A 25,440-nucleotide genomic window follows, 5' to 3' on the forward strand; every position below is an offset into this window, starting at 1 on the left:
ACTTTTGGATTGAATTTGTGGATAAAGTATATTTCTTTCATTCATTCATATCTGCACTTACAACAATAAATTCTGTGTGGTTCAAAACTCTGGACCTGTTTTGAAAAAGAATATTAAAAAACCGGCTTAATACATTTGAAAGACAATGTATCAAAGTTTTTTTTTTTTACTTTCATTCATTTTACTTCCATTCTTTGTAATACCATGTTACAAATAACATGGCAAGATATGCTATACAGGTAGGGGTGGCCAGCAACTGGCCCGCGGGCCGCATGCAGCTTGTGAGATGATTTTATGCGGCCCGTGACTAGGTAAAATTACTGTGGATGTATTAATATATGTGTGTATATTTTATAATATTGATTGATTTTCTTATCATTATTTAAGCCACCATTTTCCACGGTAGACCTGATTAACAGACTATTTGAATTCATTATTTCTAATAACGATAGTAATTGGCTACGTTCTCATCACACTGCCTTTTTCGTACACATTTATTGCTCTTGAAGTTTGCTAATGGTATTTTTATACCCCATTTCTTTCCGCCACCTCTTTGGGCAAGGTGCCCTTTTGTGGCCTCTGTGTTTGTAGTTGGATGCATATTTGGTTTTCTGACTATAAATTTCTTCGAGTTGGATGACAACTTACAATGACACCTCGAAATTACAACCGACTCTGGGCTACGCAGACCCCAATAATTCCGAAGAGCAACATTGTGTCGTAATGGGATGGTGGGGGTTCATATTGTGCCATTGAATAAGCGTTCATATATATCACCATCATCATACCCAGACACGATATTTTTTGCGTCGAAAATAGAGAAGCAGTCATTCCCAAATTTCGACTTAGCAGTTTGGTGTCATTCCACGTTGTAGCAGACTAATACTTTCTCAAAAAAAATACCGATATTCTGTTCCAAGAAGCTAACTGCAGTTATAAGAATATATGTATCGCAAATCTGGTTCCATGTAATGTCATGGACATATAGGAGCCCCAGGTAATGGTGCGTGAGCGCATCCTTACACATCTACGGGTAATCGATGCTGGTCCATGTTTTCTTGGTAGCATAACGGATTTACCTATGATAGTCAATACAATCCACACGAATGGCTTTTGGCACACTTTTCATCCCAATAATAAAACTCCCCTCGAAGTCTACTGGTGCTTGAATCCTTGAGCGTCTATGCGGCCCCCACCGGTTGCCACCGTTTATTTGAGGTATAAAAATATCTGCAAAATATGTAAGAAAAATATTTTGTCTGCAAAATTCAAACTATGGATGTGATTGAACGGACTAATTTGCAAAGGAAACAGTAATTAATTTGTGAGTCATTGTATTTACTAGCTGGGAACCAGTAAAACAATGGATGCGTATAGTTCACGAAGACGTGAAGCCCAGGGTAAAATGTTAATGACTAAATTGCCCATTTTTGACCACATTACTTATGGCAGACTCAAATATGCTACTTTTCCGGGTAAGTTTATAGGTGCGGCTTATACACCGGAGTGTTGACCTTGGTGTGACCCGCGACGCTCCAGATGACCATTATGGGTCTCACCATTTTTGGGTCTCACATAACTTCTCACCATTCAAGGGTTTTCCCTTGAATGGTGAGAAGTTGGCCACCCCTTCTCTATAGAGTTTTGACAACGTCCACGTCACTATAGGTGACTATAGGTGCGCAAGTAGAAAATTTATAGTAAATAAAAAATTAATATTTTTTTCCCTTTTGAATATTTTTTTATCAAAACAGGCCAGGACCTCGAGACTATCAATCAATTCGAATCCCTCGATCGAGGGACCCGGGTTCGACTCCCGGTAGAGGCAGAGATGAGTTTTTTCCTTCCTTAAAAAAATTAACATCTCAAATAATAAATATCTTCACAACATCCAGTCTTCAGTATATCTTGTACAAACAAATTGTTTTGTAACAAACTTTTTTTTCGTTTTCCTTGTTATTTCCTCGAAAATTCCTGGCTCCATCTAGCTATATACACACATAATAATTATAGCATGGTGAATTTTCAATGAAATAACCTCATGAGGAAAATCATCATTAAATTATTATTTTGTGGAACTTTTTTATATATATATATTTTCTCTTATCTTATCGGTAAGTCGCTTTTCGAGAAAATAATGTTAACGACTAAAAGACATCTCTTTTCCTCATCCTCTCTTTCTCTCTCTGACTCTACTTCGATTATGTTTTTTTTTTCTTTCTATTTTAACAACGGCTATGATAATAAGTTTTTCAAACATATTAAGCAACTTTCGCATAAGACGAGACTTTTGTTAATGAAATTACAGCGCATTCTCTTCATATTTTCTGTTGAACGAGGGCGGAAAAAAATAATTTTCTGACAAAGCGAAAGATAGAGGAATAAAGCTATATAACTCACACACAGGATGGAGGATAAAGCTATATAACTCACACACAGTAATTAATTAATTTTTTTTTTTTTTTTGCATTTTGCATTTTTGTGCCGAAATGTATTTTTACCCTCATATAATGAAGTAAATCTCTAAATCTCCGTTCTTAGGATAGCGTAACGAGAGAATATTCAAATCCCCTTCCCAAAAAGTAGACTTTTCTTCTATTAATTCCATGTTGAGGAATCTAATTTCTCGAAAAATTTAACAAACTATTTCGTTATAAGGGATGTTTGTATAAATACAACGTAATTCTAGACTTTTTTTTTTCTGCAAACAATATTGTACCACCATCTAACTGATTGTAAACTAAGGAAAGCATACTGGAACTGGAGATATCAATGACTTGTGTTCAATTACGAGCGATTTCATCTCGTTTCCGAATTTTTCCAATTTCCGGAGGAACATTCAATCAGCACTTCGTATATACCTTATTTTTCATTGTATTTCGTGAGACGATTGATCAGCGTTTGACACGTACCTTCCCACATCGTAATATCGATTCTGCAGTTTCAGCATGTCTGTCTCCGAAAATCCATTTGTTATCGCTGTATATTTTCCAATCTGCGATAGCCGGTATCTTCCGTTTAACTGAACCGAAACTTGTCTTTCCAACAAGAGCCACAAATACCGTTTTTATCCTGAAACCACAAACTGATTGCTCAAATGTCATCAAGCGATGTCTTGAATCTTCAAAAATGTTTTGTTTAAAAATTTCTAAAAAATTGCGTTTTATGTTTCTTGAATGAATTTCTAATTAATTTTTAATAGAAAAATTTTTACTTCATCTCTTTGCCTCCGCATTAATATTCAAAAATTTCCATTAAAATGCAGAATAATTTTGAAATATTAAAAATTGAAAGAAATGTCAGACATAACGGAACAAAATTTCAAATAATTCCTCCACTTAAAACTCAAGCAATTTAACTATTTGGGATCACATTTTTCGTAGTTTTTTTTTGGATGCGCACATAAAATATGAAAAATGCATAAAAACAGTACCTAAAGAAAGGTTAACATAAGATACATTGATTACGGTAAGTAAAATAGGTTGCCATAAACCTATGATCAAAACATACTCGGATATGAAAAAAATACGGATATCATCAATCTATACATATATAAAAACATGTCCCCCTGACTGACTGATTCATCATCACCGAGCCGGAACCACTGAAGCTATAAATATCAAATTTGGTCAATAGTTTTGTTTCATGGTGTAAAGGCTCACTAAGGAGTTTTTGAAATTCGACCTCTAAGGGGGGTCAAAAGGGGTGGTTCCAAGGTAACATATTGAAATTATCCAGAGCCATAACCACTAAAGCTATAATCATGAAATTTCAGAAGTGTTATTTCATGACGTAAGAAAAAAAAAGCAAAGAAGGGGTTTTTCGAAATTCGTTTGGTCATTTGACCATTTTTGTCACACCACGGTCATTTTCTGTACACGAGGGCTAATCAGACCGGGACCTACAATTTACTGCCGATTCCGAAAGGCAGGTTTGTTTTTTTTATACTCATCGAGAGGTTGGTGCGCTAACCCCTCGATGGGGGTACTCCCTGCGGTAGCAACTTTTTCTGTGGTCATATATCCGTTTCTATGTTGCCCCTGTGCAGGGAAGTTTTCTGACAAGGACGAACCGGGTATCGAACTCGCGACACCTCTAAACATCCTTTGGTATTTTTGGCGAGTATCTTATCAACCTGGGCTACCGCACCCAAATTCGAAATTCGTCCTCTAAGGGGGTGAAATGGGATTCCAAGGTAACATGTAGAAATCATGACAAAAACCGCTTAAGCTATAGTTATGAAATTTGTTCAGAAGTTTTACTCCATGACGTAAAGACAAACCAAGAAGGGTTTTTTCGAAATTCGGCCCCTCGGTAGGTCGAAAGGAGGTTCAAAGGTAACATAGAAAAATCACACCAAGCTGATATTGCTGAAGATATATTCATGAAATTTGGTCAATGGTTTTATTTCATGAAACAAAGACCCACTAAGAAAGGGTTTTTTTTTAATTCGACCCCCTAAGGGAATCGTAAGGGGGTTCAAAATTTACATAGAGAAATCATGCGGTCCAAAACCACTGGAGCAATATTTATGAAATTTGGTCAGTAGTTTCACTTGATGACGTAAAGACTCATCAAGAGGGGTTTTTCGAAATTTGGCCCCTAAAGTGGTCATGAGGGAGCTCAAAGGTTATATGGGACAATAAATGCTGAGCCGAAATCGCCGAAGCTTTAAATATCAAATTTGGACAGTAGTTTTATTTTTTAGTGTTGAAACTCACTAACCATGGATTTTTCAAATTTCATACTGTAAGGGGGGACAGGGGGTGTTCAAAAGTTATATGGGGACAATCATCGCTGAGCCCAAACCACTGGAAGCTATAAATATGAAATTCAGTCAGTATTATTTATGTATATAAAACAAGTAAAAGCCCTGCATTAAAATATCCTAGAAGCAACAGTGATCACTGGGTGTGCTCGGGAAAAAAAAGAGATGGGTTTTTTTTCAAGAATACCATTAATCCCAACGGAGTATCCATTCGAATTCAAGAGAATACAGTTCCCTCTCAAGGTATGCTTTGCCATGACTATCAAAAATCTGAAAGGCAGTCTCTGGAAATAACCAGTATCGACTTGAGAGAGGACTGTCTCTCATGGACAGTCTTATGTCGCATGTTCCAGAGTGAGCTCTGCCAGTAGCCTGGTCATCTTGGCCCCAAAAGGCATCACCGCAAATGTGGTTTACAAAGTGCTGAGCTAAATGAAACTAAATTTTTTGGTATGTTTTATGCTTTATGAATTTTTCCAAAATTCAACCTCTAAAGGGGTCATAAGGGGCTCAAAGGTTACATGAGGCAACATCATCGATCCAAAACCGATGAAACTTTAAGTATGAAATGTGGTCAGTTGTTTTATTCTATTATGTAAAACCTAAGAAGGGATTTCTCAATTCACCCTCTAAAGGAGTCATAAGGGGGCGGGAGTTTATACGGAGAAGCTCTAAAGCCATACGTATGGAATTTTGCGAGTTGTTTTATTTTATTATGAAGAGGCTCACCAAGAGAAGGGGTTTTTCAAGATTAAATCCGTAAATTGGTCTAAGGGAAGAATTTTCAGTTACCATATCCGTGTGAGCAAAGCCGTCGGTATCAGCTAGTGGTTGAATAATTGTGACCGTTGTAGGCCTGTTGCTATCTGTGGTGAGACTTTTCAACGGGGAGATCGGCTCGCATTCCCGCCTCAAAGTTAGGAACCACAGAAAACCAACTTCAGCCGACCACCACTATGGTGACGGTGGGGTTCGAACCCCGGTCGACCACTCGACCACCATAACGGCAGCTACAGTGACTGGAATTATCTTCCCTTCTGCGAGAGGTTGATGGTTCGATTCCCCGCAAAGGCACGTGTATTTTCTTTCCAAACTTCATTTTTCATCTCCGCTTGGTGTATCTAGTCTTTCTTCTTTCATATGAACAGTGGAGAGTGACACCACGTTTCTCTCTATATAAGCACGTTACATTTTTATAAGTTAGAGAGAATGATTGATTTTGTTGCTTCATTTGCATGAAATGAAATTAATTGATGGATTATCTTTCACAGAGGGCAAAGCTATAGCTTCTTCGTACGAATGCAAATTCATAGAAACTTCGGCTCTCATCAACCACAACGTCGACGAACTTCTGGTCGGAATCGTCAGTCAGATTCGCCTCAAGAGCGACTGCAAGTTCGACCGCAAGAAGAACAAGACGCTGAAAGTGACCAGTTCCCCTTTGCGCAAGTGGGGCAGCACCAAAGCATCGTTGAGATCAAGCCTCAAATCCAAAGGAATCATCAACAAGATACTAGGTAAAGGGCCAAAGAAATCCAAATCTTGCGAAAACCTGCATATCTTGTAGATGTCGCGAATCCTTTCACTGGACTCAACCTTTTGCTGTTGTATATCATATAACCTTTCCCCCATTATGAATGTGACGATCAATGATTTCCCTTCACTTACAAAAATACCGTACAAGTGGACCATGATACGTGAGTGAAACGTATTTCCGTACATACAGGGTGTCCTATAAATTCGTAAATAGTTTGAAAATTCATAAAAATTGGAAGAACTGATATATTTGAATGCGGTTTGTGAAAAAATTTATCTCACAAACAGAAATTGTGTTGGTACAAGGAAAAAAATGTTTCTAATTTTTATCGATTGAGAGCGGAGAAACCAGTTCGGCAATTTCTTAGAATGTCCGGAACGTTCGTAATGCTTCAGCTGGTGACTCGTGACTGAGATAAATACATCATGATGTAAGCACCAGCAAGAGGAAACTTCAGAAATGAGCTGTTAATCATGCACCCTTTATGTTATAGGACTCTGATTTGCATATTTCCAGTAATTTTCTTTCGTGCAGCACTCTCTACTGACACAACTTTGAGCTTTTTTTTTTCCTCTATCGACACCCCCCCCCCCAACGTGAGAATAACTTGTTTTTTGCAAACCACATTTATATTGTCCCTTCAATTTTTGTGAATTTTTCAACTATTTATGAATTTACGGGACACATTGCACCATAATCATACATATAAAAAATGTTATACAATATTTTCTTTTTAATTATTGTATTTTTCTCTATTGAAAGTCAACATTATACCTTCATATATTCATGGTTATATTATCTACTACGGTAAAATTATCATATTAGAGTATTAGACAATGGACTGGGAGTCTATTGCTTCATAAATATGCAGAATGAGATTAAAAGTCTCAATGAAAAAGGGTTGCAGCAAAAATAAAACACTCCAGTTTCTTACAACAAATATTGTGTCTTAATACTTGGGAAAAAACGAGCTTATTTTAATAGTCAGGTTGGCCTTTGTGGACCACGTATAGCACCCACGCAATAGAAAAGAATAGACTTGGGAAAATATACATATGTCTATTTCACAAGAAAAGTTTAAACTGGTCTTTCGAATTTGAGAGCCAAGATGGAATTGGCAATCCCTGTAGATAGCCACTGATCTCCCGCAGTGTGTGGTGTGTGCAAAAAGGTTGGGGGGGGGGGGAGTGAATCAGCTGTACTGAAAGTAAGTATTCAGGTCCGATTAGACTGCTGTTTCCACAATTTCTACTTCTAACTGACAAGGAAACGAGTTTATGCTTCTCACCCAGAAACACAGAAAAACAAAACAAAAAAATTAGGGGTGTAGTGCCATTATTAAGAAGTTAAGGCACTCTTAAAACCATTACTAAGAGTGCCATTATTAAAGACTCAAAAAATATTAAAAAGGAGTAGCAAGTGACTACTCATCGCCTTTCGCGCTTCTTGGCGATATCTATTAAAAACGTCTTTTTCACTCTCTCACACTCTTTTTTCTTTGCCTTTGGCTGTGCTGTACATGATCACGAGCTGTTTGACTGATGTCATTCTAAGGCTCTAGGGTTGCAGAATTTTAAATTTCTTCTTGGCCTCTATTGGTGTTCAAAAATATTCATATTTGAAATTTTTTCTGAGTGATTCAAAATAATCACCTGGTTTTTTTACATATTTTTGGGCATATTTAAATGAGTAGAACCAGTGAGAAAAAAATAATGGGGGGGGGGGGAGAGAGATTTCTTAATTCTCTAACTTATTACATTTTATCATGCGAGAAACATTTTTCATATGGAACCCCCCCCCCCACCGCTGCTGCCACCTATCAAATGAAAACAAGCCTATTTATTATAGTTCTTCAAATAAAATTGTTTGGTGGTTTCATTCTGGTTTGCAGCATAAAAATGAATAGATGACACCGTACTTTTTTAATTTTCCTGATGCACACCGGTGTAAATGTTTGATATAAAAGAAGGAACTACATTGTCTGACTACATGGGTCTCAGTTAAAGTATATAAGAGATAATGTAAAAAAGAAAAACATCGATATTTACCTACATCGAAAATAGAATAAAAATAAAGGAGGAAATTATACTATTTATTTTGTATAAAAAACATAAAATAATCATGAAATGCAAATTTATGAAATTCAAAATGTATTAATAAAATATTTTCAAACATTCCTTGCGATTAAAAAAAAGTATTTTAAAAATGATGGCTTGAATTCGTCTTATACAGTATATACAGTAATCTTCTTCTAAACAGTTGGATTGAAAACGACCTTGAAAGATTACACAGGGCGCAAGTCCTAATGCACCCTTGTAACTTCAAAGTCGTTGATCGTAGAATCATACTTTAAATTAGAAAATAAGGTATAAATGTGTCTTTTTTTTTACAAAGAGCTATATACATTGTGCGTTCCATAAGAACTTGGAATAAAATCATAATAAAATCAAGAAATATAGGTACAACAAAAAAATAATTTATTATTTTTCTAAGTACTTTCTCTTAGACCATATATGACGGCCCCCATCGTTCAATACACTTTTCCAAGCAAGTGGAAGCTTTTTCCGGAGGCTGTCTCAGTAAACCCCGCACAACTGAAATTTCTACCAGTTCACGACGCTTTCTCGATATGTAACAAACTTTTGAAAACTGAAATATAATATGTAAATGCAATGTTTAAATCATGCCACAACCCCCTTACAGTCCGGAACTTGCACCGTGAGATTTCTGGCTGCTTCCGATGTAGAAGGAGAAGCTCCGTGGGGAGAATCATTAGTGATATTAGTTGTGCAGGGTTCGCTGAAACATCTTCTAGGAAAAGCCTCTTCTACTTGCTCTGAAAAGTGGATTGAACGATGGGACCAATTCAGATCATCTTTTTGCAACTGTATTTTTATGATCTGTTATTCAATCGTTGACCCCCTTTAAGTGACACAACAGAAATCACTAAATTTTCCCCCGCAAAATGCCATATCTTTTTTAATGAAGTATGCATTCCTCCGATTTCCAGCCGTTGAAAACTAAGGAGTATAAGAAATATGGTTCTATTGCGATAAATCAAATATGCAAAATATCTGGGCTTGTCATGCTAAAATAAGAGGCTTTTAAAGAGGCGAGATATCTCGTCAATGCCGCTTAAATAGTGTATAAGGATTTGGCTTCTCAGTTGCATGATATTAGACAACTGTATTTATGAAATGTGCTGGATAGCTTATCTTCGTTATCCTTTGTTTTACGAATTCTACTTCATACACCTGCACTACCGAATTCAGTAATATTAAATCCGGATAAAATAACATGAGCGTTTCACTGTTATAGAGCTTTTATACTATCGATTAGAATCCGCTTCCAGAGAAATAACAGTAATTCCAATTTAACGCTACGTTTCTTATCATTCATGTTCAATGTTATTATTAATTAGAATATAGTGTTTCTCACAAACAAAACGATTGTACATAAGTATTAAATATCGTATGATAAAATTCGTCTATTACAGCTGGTTCCTTGCAAATAAGATGATAATTACAAAGGTCCAATCCAATAAATTTTTCACGATAAAAGAATATTATATAAGTATTTATTAATTTACAATAAAAAAAATAGTTAAAATTATCAAGATTTGTATATTTGTACTCGAAAAAAATTCTATGGCGTTCAAATATTTCTAAGCATATTTTATGACTCTATGTACTCGTATATCTATATATAAAAAATATACATAAATATACATTTGTTTCGCTATAACTTTGAACTGGTAACATGCGTACAAGTGTAAAGACGAATGCTTTACCGCGTTTGTATTTGATGAACGAATAAAACTAGAGGTATTTCCAGAGTAAATCTTCTATTTACAGAAGATGAAGAACAAGAAGTGATAAAATAAATATTTGATGTTTCTGTGATGTATTTCGGTATAATGTATAAGTATGTAAGTTTCGCAAAAAAAAAAATGTACACATTTGAGTATTTGACAATAAAAAAATATAAAAATGGTGACTTTCAGAGTTTTTTCTTTCTTATTAAACTTTTTTTTAAATTCCATGGATTAAATGAAACAATGGTGTCATTCTTTGAGCGTTATCCGCGGTACTTTAAGCTGTTTAGAGTTAACATAGTGCTTGTAAATTATTCGTGAAAATATTCATATAGAGATAAATGGACTAAAGAGATTTGGGTCTTTTTCTGTTTTCCTTGCCTTTTTCCAAAGTTTTCGTAATTACGCTGAGTATTGGTCGGCTGTTATTGAGTAGTGCCAACGCAGCACCAGCTTTATCAGTGCCGGTATTGACCAAGTAAGAACGGCAGATAGATAGTCTCAGACACCACTACCATTGCAGTAGGAGGAACATACCCTGCCGGTATTACACTATAAGAGTTAAAATAACACGATAAAATTAAAACATTATAATTACAAAATATAAAAGTATAAGTAAATAAAGTAAAAAAAATATCAGAATCGAAGTTATATTATAATAAAAAAATTAGTTTTTTTTAATTTAGTCACTCTATTTAAAAAAAAACAGTTAGAAAGTTGGTGCCCGTCTTTCCTCTCTGCACCCAACATAAAAAATTCCTCATTTTTAAGTGCATTATTCACTGGGATATTTGATTTTAAAACACTGAAAATTAAGGAAAAAGCCGCATAAACTAACAGATCATTATACGCTCGATACAACCCCTACCAGAAAGTGTTCGTCCACCCACGAAAACACTAGCAATGCTACGTTTAAAATGCAAAAAAAAAAAAAATAATAATAATTCTTTTTTTTTTTAGATTGAAAATTTTTGTTAAAATCTTTCTGAAATCGGAATAAATGAAAAAAATCATAAATTTATTGCAATTTGATCATGAAAATCAATTTATAAACTCGTAACACCCAGGAAAAAATGATCGGCCAACTCAGTTTTGAGAAAAAAAATGGTCGATCACCGTTTCAAACAAATGTGTTGACTCGAATTATGAAAATGAAGCCGTTCGCGCAAGCGCAAAGTAACCAGACAATGTATAAAAAGTGAACTCAACAAGTTTTTGTCATCACAAATTTTTCGGAGATGTAAGAAATGGCTTCTAGAAGATATCTTTCTAATTATTTCAAGAAACGAATAGTTCCCATGTTGAAAGATGGTGTTTCTCAAAGGGGTAGGTTTCAAGTATGTTCAGCTGTGCTCGAAGTACGGTGTGTTGCCTTTGGATGGAATATCGGAGGACTGGCAGTGTAGAAAATTTTCCTCGATCGGGTCGCCCTCATAGTACCACAAAGAGAGAAGGTGGAAAATTGATCGCAATTGCCACGAAATATCTCCGCGCCACCTCGGAACAGCTGAATGCAGAGTGGGTGAAGTTCAACGTTCGTGTTTGCAACCGTGTCGTACGCAACCGTTCGCGAGAAAAGGGATTCGGGTACTGCAAATCAACACCTAAACCTCATTTAACTTGGCAGCAGAAGAGGTTTCCATTGCTATGGTGTAGACACCACGTCTACTGGGGCACATGGACGATTGATATAAAGTTATTTTCGGTGACGAGAAGAGAATGAGCTTTGGGACTGGATTTAGCTACAATAAATTCATCTGGAAAACACACACACAGAACAAAAGTTTAAAGATGAAGGCATTGATAAAAGAACTAAATTTCGTCGCTCGTGTGGAGTTAAAAGTTTTTCAATTGATTTTCGTGGTCAAATTGTAATAAATTTATGACTTTTTTCATTTATTCCGAATTCAGAATGATTGATTTAAACAAAAATTTTCCCTCGGAAAAAAAATGTATTTAATATATTTGTTTTTTGCGATTTAAACGTAGAATTCATAATGTTTTCGTGGATGAACTGACACTTTCTGTCAGGGATAGTATGCTGTTCTTTCCCTCACTTTTAGTGATTTTTGAATTTGATTATCTCAGCGAATATTACACTTAAAAATGAAATTTTTTATTTTGGGCTCATTAAAAACGGAGCGCAATGACTTTCGGGGTTTTTTTTAGAACAGGGTGACCAAACTAAAAAGTTAATTTTTTTTAATTATAATAACTATAACAACCCTAATGCAATATGAATGACGTATCTGAGGTCTGCACGTTGTTTGGATACTTCTTTCCAACTGGAAATATGCCTGTAGGATCAACGATTCGCGAGTTATTCCAGGATATAGAGGGACTTTCACACATACGTGCACCTTGTATCTATTAATAGCAATGTTTTTGAACAACGAAGGAAGGAATGGGAATTTTTTTTTTATTTGCGGTGAAAATTGACAGTCATGAGGATAGATAATAATTGCCAAATATCCTCGAATGAATCAGAAACACACACTCTTTTTACACGTGAGTTTCCCTCTACTTCCATCATCCTAGGAATCGAGAAGTAAATCCGTGAGGTGAAAAATCAAGATGGGTAGTGTTTTCTTCTTTTTTTCTCGAAATACTTTTCTTTTTCTTTCTATTCTTTCTTGTTTTCCACCTTTTTGAAAAAAGATGGAAAACAAGTGGATATCTCTTAAAATACTAGGTTTTTAATTAACAAAGAAGGGGAAAACAGGTGAAAACTGTCTGGCATATTGGGGGAAACAGTTACAATAAGTTTCTCTCTCTGCTCCATGTCTATAATTACTCTTTTCCTTGCTTCTGAATAACAAAGGAAAAAAAATTGCGCATATAGCTAATTTAATTGTTTTGTTTTTAATTTGGTTCATTCGTCGACATAGTCTTACGTCAATGCTTTCTTTATTTTCGAGCTATTGCAAACTTTGTTGAAACTGGCCATTGCAATAAGAAGAACTGGCGTTGACACAATCGGGGGAAAACAAGAGAATATGGATGCTGAAGAAACATATCCATTTATTATGGGATACCTGCCCGAAATATTTGTGAGAAAATCTAAAGAAGAGTGGTGTGAGAGTTCGGAGAACAAAATTGACAAAATTGGTCAAGTAAGAAGACTTCTGCGAAGTGAGTTGATAAAAAAATGACAAACAATATTATTTCAAATTACAGTTTCTGTATTATACAGTATTACTGACCAGAGCCGCCCGCCCCGCCGCCCCAAGGGATGTACAAGTGCGGTCCTCACACGAAGCCTCGCACTTTGTGTGGCCGCACCCTCACGGTGAATTATTGGAGGCTTCAATCAATTCTTCAATTTTCATTTCTTGCGTTAATTCTGAATTTTAGTTAGTAGAGGAACTGCTGATTTCATCACACACACACATTAACTCTTAATTTTCATCACTTCTGTAATTATTTCATTAATTAATTCTGCGTTTCTATCACTTCTGGAGTTTTTTTTCCCCGTTGATTGTGATCAATCAATTCTAGAATCGGAATTTTTTCCTCGGTAAAAATTTTGAATTTTTATCAATTCTGGAATTATTTCTTTCATTAATTGTGAAATTATTTCTTTTACACACATCGATGATCCTGGAATCATTTCTTTCATTAATTTTGGAATCATTTCTTTCATTAATTTTGGAATCATTTCTTTCATTAATTTTGGAATCATTTCTTTCATTAATTTTGGAATCATTTCTTTCATTAATTTTGGAATCATTTCTTTCATTAATTTTGGAATCATTTCTTTCATTAATTTTGGAATCATTTCTTTCATTAATTTTGGAATCATTTCTTTCATTAATTTTGGAATCATTTCTTTCATTAATTTTGGAATCATTTCTTTCATTAATTTTGGAATCATTTCTTTCATCATTCTGGAATAATTTTGTTCACCGATGATTCTGGAATTATTACTTTCATTAGTTCTGAATTTTCATTAGTTCTAGAATTATTTCTTCCGTTAATTCTGAATTTTCATTGGTTCTGGAATTATTTCTTTCAATTATTTTTAATTCATCTATTGCTAAGGTTTTCATCAGTTTTGAAAATTTTTTCTCTCATTAGTTTAAAATTACCTTCTGTGCTTAAATGTTCGTCAATTTTTATTTAATTTACATTTAATTGTGTGTTTAAATTTTTTCATTCTCAGCATTCCTGTATATTCTGAATAAATAGATGCCGATTCCTTCCCGCCCCCTCTTAATGTATTAAATCGGGGCAAAGGAAAAGTCGGGGAAAAGTCAAACTTTTTTTTTTGTGCCCTGAAATTGTTGAAACGCAGCTGGCCTTTCGTCTGGTAAAGACGATTTTCCTGTTACTGACAACCCTGAATGGCTTCACCCTGGGACCGAATAGTGCTTTATTTATTTATTTTATACAAGGAAATGCAGTGGTGAAGTTTGACGGAAGAGACAGTTGATATCACAAAAGAAATCGGAAACTGTTGTACAATCAATAACGTTTGTTGGGAGGTTGTTACAATCGGTTATTGTTCGAGGAAAGAAACTAAATTTGACACAATCAGTGAACGTAAAGATGGGTTTCACTTCATGGGAATGGTTAATTCTATTGGAAAAGTATGAAGCTGGAGTTAAAAAAATTGGAAGTGTCGATGTGAAAAGGCCGTGAAGGATTTTGTAAAAGAAATTCAGTCGAGAGATGGGTCTACGAGTGGAAAGCGATTGGATATTGAGTTCAGTAACGGTGGCAGAGGATGACCAATAGTTAAGAATGAAGCGGGCGGATTTATTTTGAATAGATTCTAATTTGTCTATGTTTGAGAGAGTATGGGGGTCCCAGATTTCACAGGCGTATGAAAGTACAGGGAGAATATAGATTTGGAAGCAGAGATGTCTGATGTGACGCGTGGACTTTTTAAGGTTTCAACGAAAAAAAAAAGAGTTTCTGGAGACACTTATGAAAGACGTAATCAACATGGAGGTTCGAACGGAGGTCGGAAGAAATAATTACACCCAGATATTTATAATAGGAAACCTCGTTGATTGGAGAATTATTGGTAGATTAAGAATACAAATACAATACAAATACAACGCCACAACAGGCAAATTGCCCAACGAGGTGGCTGACTTAACAATATCGAGGTGAAGTCTTTTGCGAGTAAGTTTGACAAAAACTGTTTTAGAAGAGTTAAGGAGCAATTGCCAGGACGAGCACCAATTCGGATTTAATGTTGAGATTATTTTGGAGAGATTTTTGGTAGGATTCGTTGTGCACTGTTTGGTAGATGATTCAATCGTCTGCAAAGAGTCTGATATGGACGAGGAGACTAAACTTAAGGAAAAGGAAAAGAACTCTGTTGTTAATATAGTGCTTTATATCTTTCATTTTAGGTTTATGCAGTACATAAGAAAGAGGCTTTTTTTATTTTTAGGAAAATATTTCCCGACTAATATAATTTTAATACATCGGCTTTTTCATAAAAAAATGCAGTTTAATATATCCTTTCTTTATTTTCGCTTATCTGTCTTTTCATACGCGATTGACCAAATGTTTCACTTATTTTCAGAAATATTAATGGAATCGAATCAATAATAAGAACAATAAAAGAAAACAATGCTGGAAATATGTTTCTGAAGATCATTCGTGCTTTATTCATTTTTGCCAAATATGGTCTTCGGAATCTCAAAGCGAGCTCAAAGCGAACAAAACAATTAATTACTAAGAATGAGAGTTTGGAACGACCGTCCTTTTTTCCCGAAACAGAATAGCATGTTAAAAGATTTCTTGCTAAACTAAGCCCTCCTTTCAAAAGAACTCAATCAAGGAACCCTGTTTATGACTTCCAGTAATTGTTTCTACTACGAACGTCAAGAAGCGGCCCACACGGGCTATGCCCGGGAGCCTCGTAATAATGAGATTGGTCAAGATTTTCTAGATTAAGCATATGAATTGCTAGGCAGGCATTTTCAGCCAGGTTAGGTCCTCAAAAGAATTCCTTTATCCGGGGGCCCATGACATTCTTAAGACTGCCTAGATACGAAGAACTTTGTTTTAAAATATTATTCCCCAATGTAAAATTAAAAAAAAAAGTTTGGACTCATTTCATTTCATTGGGACCCACGACAATTTAACAAATCACTTGGGTAGCCTGCGCTCTCCTAAAAGTTGAGCATCTCTGCTGTAGATATTACACAATGATAGTCTGTCAGTCAAAGTGCATCGCTTCACCAATTCGGGAAAGAACCTGGAATATATATTGGAATATATATATTCCAATTAATAAATATATATTCAAGTCATCGGCGAAGTTTTGTAAAATATTTCAGTCTGAGGCTCAAACTTACGAGAGATGGCCATAGCGGCGTTTCTCATTCCATGGTCCGAGGACCAGGTCCATGAAGATGAGATTGGCAGTCGGTGAGCACAATTCGATTCTAATTAAATGAAAACTATTCAGTAGGATATGTGCCACGAATATCATATTCACATAGGTTTAATTAAAGGAACAGTAATTTCGTATTACGTCGAATCGTTTCTAATATTTCACTGGTTCTTAGGTTCAGAAATGTTTGAAGCAAAAAAAACTCGTGATCTATTTTTATTATTGTTATTAATCAGATCTAAAAAGGAGATAATCTTATCTCCGGCAAACATTTTTCGACTCCCATGAAACAAAATCGTTCTCTTCTAAACATACTGAAGATACATCGGCAAAGTTCTGACCACGCTATTTCACTTCCTTGACAGTTCCAACAGTCAACAGCTTCCTTTCTTATCCCTTTATCTACCGATGATACTTTGATGTACCAACTAGTTTTTTGAAAAACAGTACTTTATTTTTTTTTGCCTTTAATCACAACTAAAATGACCTAACAAATAATTTATAAGATCGTATAATATTTAAATAAATATTAACTATTTTTATATTTATATGATATATTTATAATTATATAAAATTTGTTATATTTATATTAGAACATTATACACACACACGCAATAGAAGTTGATTAATTTCAACACGTTTCTTTTATTTCAAATAATTCGAATTTTGAGGGGAAAAATTACGATTTTTTGTATGAGCAAATTTAGCATTCTGTAAGTCGGAATTTTTTATTTGACAAGTCATTGTGTGAACAACAAATTTTTAAAAGCAAATAAAAGTCTAAAACTTCTGTTTTTCTCTACTCTTTTCTTTGACAATTTAATGTTCATTTGCAGCATCGAGAACTTTATATCAAGGTGTGCCATTCAAAATATGAATCTTTCTGCCATCATTAAGAGCGTAGAAAGTACAAATTTTGTGTGTACTACGTTAATGAAATTATATTTCCTTGATAGCATAAGAATTATAAAAAAAAATTTGAGAAATAATTTCGTATCGAGATAAATTAATATCATTATAAAGTATTAAAATTGACAAAACTGTTTCGTAGCTGATGATAAGATTTCAATAATTGCTAATTATTATCCTATGTGAAGGTTGATGATTAAGTTGCCATGTGTAATCAATTTGCGGACAGATTAATTCGATAATTCGACTTTGGACTTTTAATTAACCAAGTTCGACTATATATAAAAGATACAAGCACAAAGGCCACAACAGGCAAATTGCCCATCGAGATGGCTGAAAAAGATGTCCATGAAAAATATAGATGTCAAATGTAACCCCAAAATCCCACAATCCAAAATAAAGCATATATCACGAAAGAAAAAACGAATAATTAATATCATATTATACACAGCCCCTAAAAAGATTATGGTTGTCGTATCTAAGTATGGATGGCTTCTGGATTTATTCCACTATATCTATCATACTTCTTTTTAAACGTGTCAATTGTGTTAGAATTCACGACCACCAGAGGTAAGCTATTCTATTTATTGACAATCCTATTAGAGTAAAACTCTCTACGACACCACAATCCGGAATTCGTCCTTACTAAACGATACTGGTGTCCCTTTGTCGAAGCAGTTGGTTGACGGTATGTTAATAACTCATGGTCTCTCCTATCCATCCCGTTGAAAATTTTAAGCATTTTGATCATATCCCCCCCCCCTCCCTGACACCCACGTTCTCCTCCAATGTAAAACGATTAAAAAAAAGGAGTCTCTGTTCATAACTAAAGCTCCGTGTCCCAACAAGGACATGCGTAGCTCTTCTCTGCAGCCCTTCAACCACATCTGTATCCCTCTGTAGGTATGGTCTTCAAAACTTAATCGAGCTGAGGAAGAACTAAGCCTCGGAAAAGCGGAAGAATTATTTTAGGATAGCACGAACAGAGCTTTATAAGAGTGAAACCGAACATTCTATTAGTTTTTTTGACCACTGCTGAACAATGTTCAGGAAACCTAAGCCACTCGTCAATGAGAATTCCTGAATCGGTAATTCTACTTGTATACGGGACAGTAATACCAATCAACTCGTAAGTGAAACGTGGGTTGTTTGAAACAAAATGAGCAACCATGCACTTATCAACACTAAAGGTCATTCTCCATTCATTAGCCCATGCTGGAATCATATTCAAGTTCGTCTGGAGCATCTTCTTATCGATTCAATTCCCCACTACACCCCCCCCCCCATTAGATTCACGTCATCTGCGAATTTGCTGACAACCCCATCGATACACTAATCGAGTTTATCGATAAAAAAGTGAAAAAAGTATGGGCCCAAGGACACTTCCTTGAAGGACTCCATCCACTCTTCAGAAAATTCCCCGTTCATCATAACCCGTTGTGACTTATCTCTCAACCATGATTCTATCTAATGAAGCAAGTTGCTCCCGATCCCATCTCGTGTAAATGGTTCAAGATTTTATCATGCTGGGCATGATCTGGTAATCGAGATAAACATATACGTTCTTTCCTTTTAGCAAATCCTTAGTCACGTGACCATAGAAGCAAAGGACGTCGGTTGCAAAATTTATGTTATATTTTTATATTTATGTTCTGCTTATTATTTTATCATTAAATTTCCATTTTACTTTTTTCTATTGTGGCTGATAAAAGAGGAAAAAGGAAGAAGATCCTGTAAATATTTTGTCCCTAGACACGGATCCAATTACCAATATCGAAAATGTAAAAAAAAAGCTGCAATATTTCATATTTTGTTGTAAAAAATAAATACTTTAAAGATCTTAATTGATCTAAAATTCACACAGCTTATTTGCTTAAGGGAAACTTTTTTCTTTGGAGAAATCGGAATCATCACTAATTTTTTTATTTATTTTTCATCGTCTTCTCTCTATTCGTTTAGATGAGAAGCATATAAATGAAGAATGGTTCAGCGACGAAGTGATCGTCATGTATTTGAGAGTACGGAAATACCGCGTCAAAGAAGCTTTCAATTCCATCAAGAAATTAGTCTCAATCATAAAGAAACACAAACATTTATTCCAGCCTTTAGATGGTGATTTGATTGATAAATTCATAGAAATGGGTGTCACAAAGTTTTCTCCTTTGCGCAATAAAGATGGCTGCGCTATTCTTACTGGTTCTTTCCGTAAGTATTAAATGCGTATTCAATTAATTTATTTATTGACTGCATGCTGTAGTATTCAGAAGTTTTTGATTTTATTGACTACTTTCGGCAAACGCAACATTTTATATCGTTCTTAAAAACTGATTGATACAGCAGACGCCACTTATTGCAATCACAGATTATATTATCATCGAGTGTTATTTTATTTTCACCTTTGCAAAGTAAGGAACACACCAATATCATAACATGGAAAAATACGTTTATAGTTATTAGTTATGTTATCGAAATTTTTTCATCGATTTTTTTTTTCTTTTTGCATATTTTGAAGCTAAGGTTGAATCGGACATATTTATTACCCAATACGTTATTGTTTTCAGTCTGAAAGGCAATGTAGAAGGTCAAAAGGCCTTATTGACCAAAATTTCCCTACTCGGTTCACAATATCCTAATCGTTGTGGCCGTAATAGCCGCTACGATCCGTGTACGTGTAACGCTGCTTTTGCAATGGTTTTCTTACAATGAAGTTATACGTAAGGTAAAAATGAAGTCCCTTCTTTCAGTTCATGGGCAGTTTCTCGACTGACCACATTTATAGTTTCTTGGCCAACATACCGTAGATTATAAATATTATCGTAATTCACAAAACACGTTCAGATAGTCCCATTCTAACTCCCCACGATTTCTGAATAAAAAAAAAATGGATTTTAGCTCTAAGGGGAAAAAATCCTGTATTAGAGAATACTGTCTAAAAAAAATTTCACGATCTAACATTTTAAAACGTGCTTATATGGGTAAGAATACATAGTTGTGTCCCCGTTAGTCCAAACGACACTTATGGCCATCGTACCTACAACCAGGATTTTTTTTATATGGTTATCAATCGGTTATTGTTATCAGAAAACCCGAGTCCGATGTGATCATATTAAGCGGCATGCTCTGTATTAAGCTGGGAAAATTATTTCAGAACCGCGAAAAATTACTATCCATTTATCCGTCCATAAGTATTAAAAAATAAATTCAATGGAGATTTTCAAATGGCGTTTCTCTGTAGTTATTAAAAATTTTATTTGACAGGCGAGAAATAAGATGATTTCATTAAAAACACTCGCTTCCCTTTTCTTTTATTATTATTATTTATTTGAATCGCATAAATTAACCCTCATAAATGTCAAGAACTTTTTATTGTCATTTTTAATATTAAGAAATAATTCCTGACGTTTTGAAAGAAATATAATAATTATTTCGCTTTTCATTTTTGAATGCCATAAATAATTTTTCCTGAGAGAGAGGTGTAAAAACTGCGTCCACTGCAAATATTATTTTATTCTATCTCCGCAGATGACTGGGACCCCTCGAAAGTCAACATCGAAGATGTATACAGGTACATGATATTTGTCTTTCTGAATGCTTTGAGTGATCCGATGACACAAGTGAATGGGATAATCTTGTTGTTCGATTTCGAGAACACTTTACAGTTACGCTACGCTCGTTACGTCACTCCGCATTATGTTACTTTAATGTACGAAATTATGATGGTAAGAAATAATTACTTGAATAAGGCATCATCATAACCGAATATTGTTCCACTTCAATGGAAATTGCGTGTAATATAATATAAACAAATAATTATGAAATAAATAACAATAACGAGTTTTATAAATAACAAAATATTATTTTATTGATTTATATATATTAAACTCATCATCGTTGTTATTATTCATTCATATATGAACTCATTTCGGATGTATGTTATCATTTTAGTTTAATATGAACGAATGATAATAATAATGATTAGTTCATTATAAATGAATAAAAACAAGGTTAAAAACAGCGTGGTTATAATTAAACTGACACTACTCGGCTTAATTATACTGACACTACTACGACTTCTGTAGTGCCTGTTGTGATGAACGTATTTCATTGAAACTTGTATATATACGTTATTTGAACCATGGGAAAAAGATGAAAAGCGCCATTTTTTCACCTGGTGGTTAATTCTTTTTATATTGAATCTTTCGTTTCCCCATGGTCTATATATCCTATTCATCAAGTTTCATCAAATCAAAATACCTCCATCAGAATGGGCGCTACATACAAACGTCCAAGTATAGTGTCAGTATATTTACAACCACCTTGAAAAAAAATGAATATTAATAATGAGTCTAATATAAATAAATAATAATAATGAGTCTAATATAAATAAATAATAATAATGAGTTCAATATAAGTGAATTATATCAATGAGTCTAGTATAAGTAAATAACAAAAATGAGTTCAATATAAATTATAGTAATTATCACGTGTTAATAAGTGAATAATGAAATATAATGAGTTTGATAATAATGGGTAATAAAATAATAAGTTTAATAATTAAGTTATTCATGGATAAATAACTGAAATCAGTGTGATAAATAAATACTGATGATGACGAGCTTAATATAAATTAATAACTAATTAATTAAATTTAATTAACTGAATAATTAATTAATGAGCTTAGTAAGAATTATTGATAATAATAATTTGTTTAATATAAATTAAATAAAAATATTAATAAATTTGATAAAAATTATTAACAAAAATGGGAGTATAATATTAATGAATGATAAAGTAATGAGTTAAATATAAATAAAGCATAAAATAATAATAATATAAATAACAAAAATATGTTTGATAAAAATAAATAACAATAAATAGTTTAATAGGAATAATTAATAATAGGAATAAAATTAATTAAAATAGTCATTTTTTTAATGTAAATAACTAACAAAACGAATTTAATATAAATGAACAATGGTAATGTTTTAACATAAATTGAGAAATCACCAACGAATAAGGCAAATATACGGAAAATTCAATTGTATTGTACTTTCCGTATATTTGCCATATTCCTTGGTGAATTCTTAGTACACTGCTCAAAGCAATTAGGGGAGCACATGGTTTTAACAAAATTACGCAAAGATGTATACCGATAAGTAACATAAAATGAATCGTCCATAATTTAAAGCCTAGCAGGAAACGGAAGAAGAAAACTTCATATGCAAATCAAAGTTCATGACGTCAAAAACCAGAAAAAGGAGATAAGGGCAGAAATCGGGATGTTGCAGAAACGTCTGTTTTACTGCCGTAACTGTGAAATTCGATTGCGCAGTATTTTTTTTTTTTTTTTTTTTTTTGAGACAAGGTGACTTGAGGATGTCTCAACAACGTGATTTACCGGAATCCATGGCATGGCGTGTTATAGGCAGACTGGAATCCGGGCAAACACAACGTAGTGTCGCGGACGCTGTTGGAGTCGCCAGAAGTGTTGTCGCAAGGCTGTGGAATCGATTCCAAGAAACAGGAAATGTTAGACGTCGACCAGGGCAAGGTCGGCCACGCGCCACTACAGCAACTGATGACCGGTATATACGGTTAACAGCCCGTCGAAACAGAACAGAGAATGCTACGCAGCTGCAAAGACGGTTGCTCTTGGCAACAGGACGAAGGATGTCCAGCCAAACAGTACGTAATCGGCTTCATGAGGGAGGGCTCTATGCACGTAGGCCAATGGTCTGCATTCCGTTGACCCCACGCCACCGTGCGGCCCGAAGAAGATGGGCTGCTGAACATCGAGATTGGGAGCAACATGATTGGAGCCAAGTGCTGTTTACAGACGAGTCCCGATTCAGTCTGGAGTGTGACACCCGACGTGTTCTGGCATGGAGGGACAGGGGTACTCGAAATAACCCCGCATTCGTTCGTGAAAGGTCACAATACAGACGAGCTGGTTGGATGGTATGGGGTGGAATCAGCATAGGCGGAGGTACGGACCTGCATATCATTCGGAATGGCACTTTGACGGCCCGAAGGTATGCAGACGAGATACTGCGACCTCATGTCATCCCTTACGCTGGAGCCATTGGAGATTCCTTTTTTTTCCCAGGATGATAATGCCCGACCGCATAGAGCTCGTCTGGTGGAGAACATGCTTGAAGCTGAAACAATACAGCGTATGGAATGGCCAGCGTGCTCTCCTGACCTGAATCGCAGGACGACGCATTGCTGCGCGACCAAGGCCGCCTGTTACTGTCCGAGACTTGCAGATTGCACTTCTTGAGGAGTGGAACAGTATTCCCCAAAGTCTGATCGATAACCTCATCGCATCCATGGCAAACAGGTGTGCAGCAGTCTTAGCTGTTCGAGGAGACCACACGCCCTATTAAAACTCATGCATCATGTCTAAACAGTACTTTTTTTTATCGTTTACATGTAACCAAATTGTTGCCCTAAATCATCTTTTCATGTTTTTTCCATATTTTCAAAGAATTAAAGCTTAATTCCAAATTTTTTTACGTCTTTTTTCTGTATTGCGCATTGATACGCGTGTACTATCCATTGTATGCCAATACGTGGCTGTCTCGCACAGTTTTCTTCACTTTTTTGCTTGCTCCCCTGATTGTTTTGAGCAGTGTATTTCTGGCCCAAAAAAAAGTTTATCTACTCTTCCATAACATTAATTAATAACAAAAATGTGTTTGATGAAAATAAATAACAAAAACGAGTTTAATAGGAATTATTAATAATAGTGAGTGATTTGTTCAATATGAGTGAAATAAAAATAGCTATAAATTTAATATAAATAATTAACAAAAATGAGTTTAATATGTGAGTTTTTTGATATAACCGTGTCATATTCCCCCTCTCACTTACAGGAATGCCTGCCCATGCGGATGAAAGCGATCCATTTTTTTAATCCGAATTTATTTACGAAAGTAATATTATCAATATTGATGTTTTCTGAAAAAATGAAGAAAAGGGTAATGTTTTTTCTATCCTCAAATATCGTTGATTACTATTCTAAGCGTTTGGTATATATATATATATATATATATATATAGTGTAATAATAATAATTATTATTTTCAATCCGATAATGTTTATTATGGAACTTTCTTTTGACTGAATTCTTCGTCTTACGCATGAATATTATTTCTTACAATACAGGTTGTTGTCCATAAATCATCGGAGGGTGTGTTGAAACACGTGCAGGGGAATGTAGTTCCTGAAAATTTCGGAGGCAAAATACCAATGCATAGGATGAAAAATCACTGGGTGAAGGACGCTTCGTTACCTGATTACGTACTGAACATACAGAAATCAGCACTGAACTAATAAAATACTGTAACAATTTATTCGCGCAAATACGACACAGGTGGGGTGTTATTATTTAAAAATACTTCATTCATTAAACGGGAAGGAAAAATTATGAGCGGAAAACCTATTTCATCATTTTCTGTGCATGGAAATATTTATTCATTGGTCAAATCGAAAGGCTACTTCCGATATTCACGATGAAACGAATCATGAGAAAATAGAAGCATTTCTTTAAACCCATTAATTGTTGTTTGTTATTTTGTTACTTTTTTCATCAATTGTTATCAACTTGTTATTTGGAATCTGTCTCCTCTGTCACCGTATCTTATCTGTAGCATTTTTTTTTTTCTGATTTTCTGAGAGATTGTAAAGGTTTTATGGATATTATGGAAATATAACGTGTTTTTTTTTAAAGCCGTAAATATAAAACTCATTAAAAATGCAACTCATTAAAAATCTTTTACCGTTGTTGATCATCGGTCACCGTCGTCATCCATCACTTCTAATAAAATTTCCTAATACTTTTTTATTTATATTTGTCCTATGTTTTCCATTTTGATAACGAACTCCACGAATTTTCCTCTCCATAATAAGATGCGTGTACACATCATGAGTATTCCGGTTGTTTTCGTTTCTGGTGTATACCTTATTGAAATTGTATTGTGAGAGAGGTATATTTTAACACTTAAACTGTCTAAAAGGAAAAATCGTAAGAGGAAAAAAACTAATCACATCATACCC

At 34.7% G+C, this 25,440-nt stretch overlaps 2 protein-coding genes across 2 annotated transcripts in view; both read left to right on the forward strand.

The window, feature by feature from the left end:
- LOC149083431 (uncharacterized) overlaps positions 1 to 7,994 on the forward strand; it is a 42,122-nt gene extending 34,128 nt beyond the window's left edge. The window contains exon 5 of the mRNA XM_089236934.1: positions 6,040 to 7,994. Within this exon, the coding sequence (XP_089093060.1) occupies positions 6,040 to 6,335 (296 nt within the window). The 3' untranslated portion in view covers positions 6,336 to 7,994. The remainder of the gene's footprint in view (positions 1 to 6,039) is intronic.
- Positions 7,995 to 13,070: 5,076 nt separating this feature from the next.
- Positions 13,071 to 25,231, forward strand: LOC149083432 (retinaldehyde-binding protein 1-like). Its single transcript, XM_089236935.1, has 5 exons — positions 13,071 to 13,251; positions 19,343 to 19,588; positions 20,906 to 21,102; positions 24,259 to 24,363; positions 24,550 to 25,231. The coding sequence occupies exons 1-5, from the start codon at positions 13,116 to 13,118 to the stop codon at positions 24,715 to 24,717; spliced, it is 852 nt and encodes a 283-aa protein (XP_089093061.1). The 5' UTR covers positions 13,071 to 13,115; the 3' UTR covers positions 24,718 to 25,231.
- The last annotated feature ends 209 nt before the right edge of the window (positions 25,232 to 25,440 follow it).

This window comes from Pholcus phalangioides, unplaced genomic scaffold (assembly GCF_987345545.1).
Source record: "Pholcus phalangioides strain wild (caught in Gottingen) unplaced genomic scaffold, Ppha-v1.0 ptg000009l_1, whole genome shotgun sequence".
Lineage (NCBI taxonomy): Eukaryota > Metazoa > Arthropoda > Arachnida > Araneae > Pholcidae > Pholcus > Pholcus phalangioides.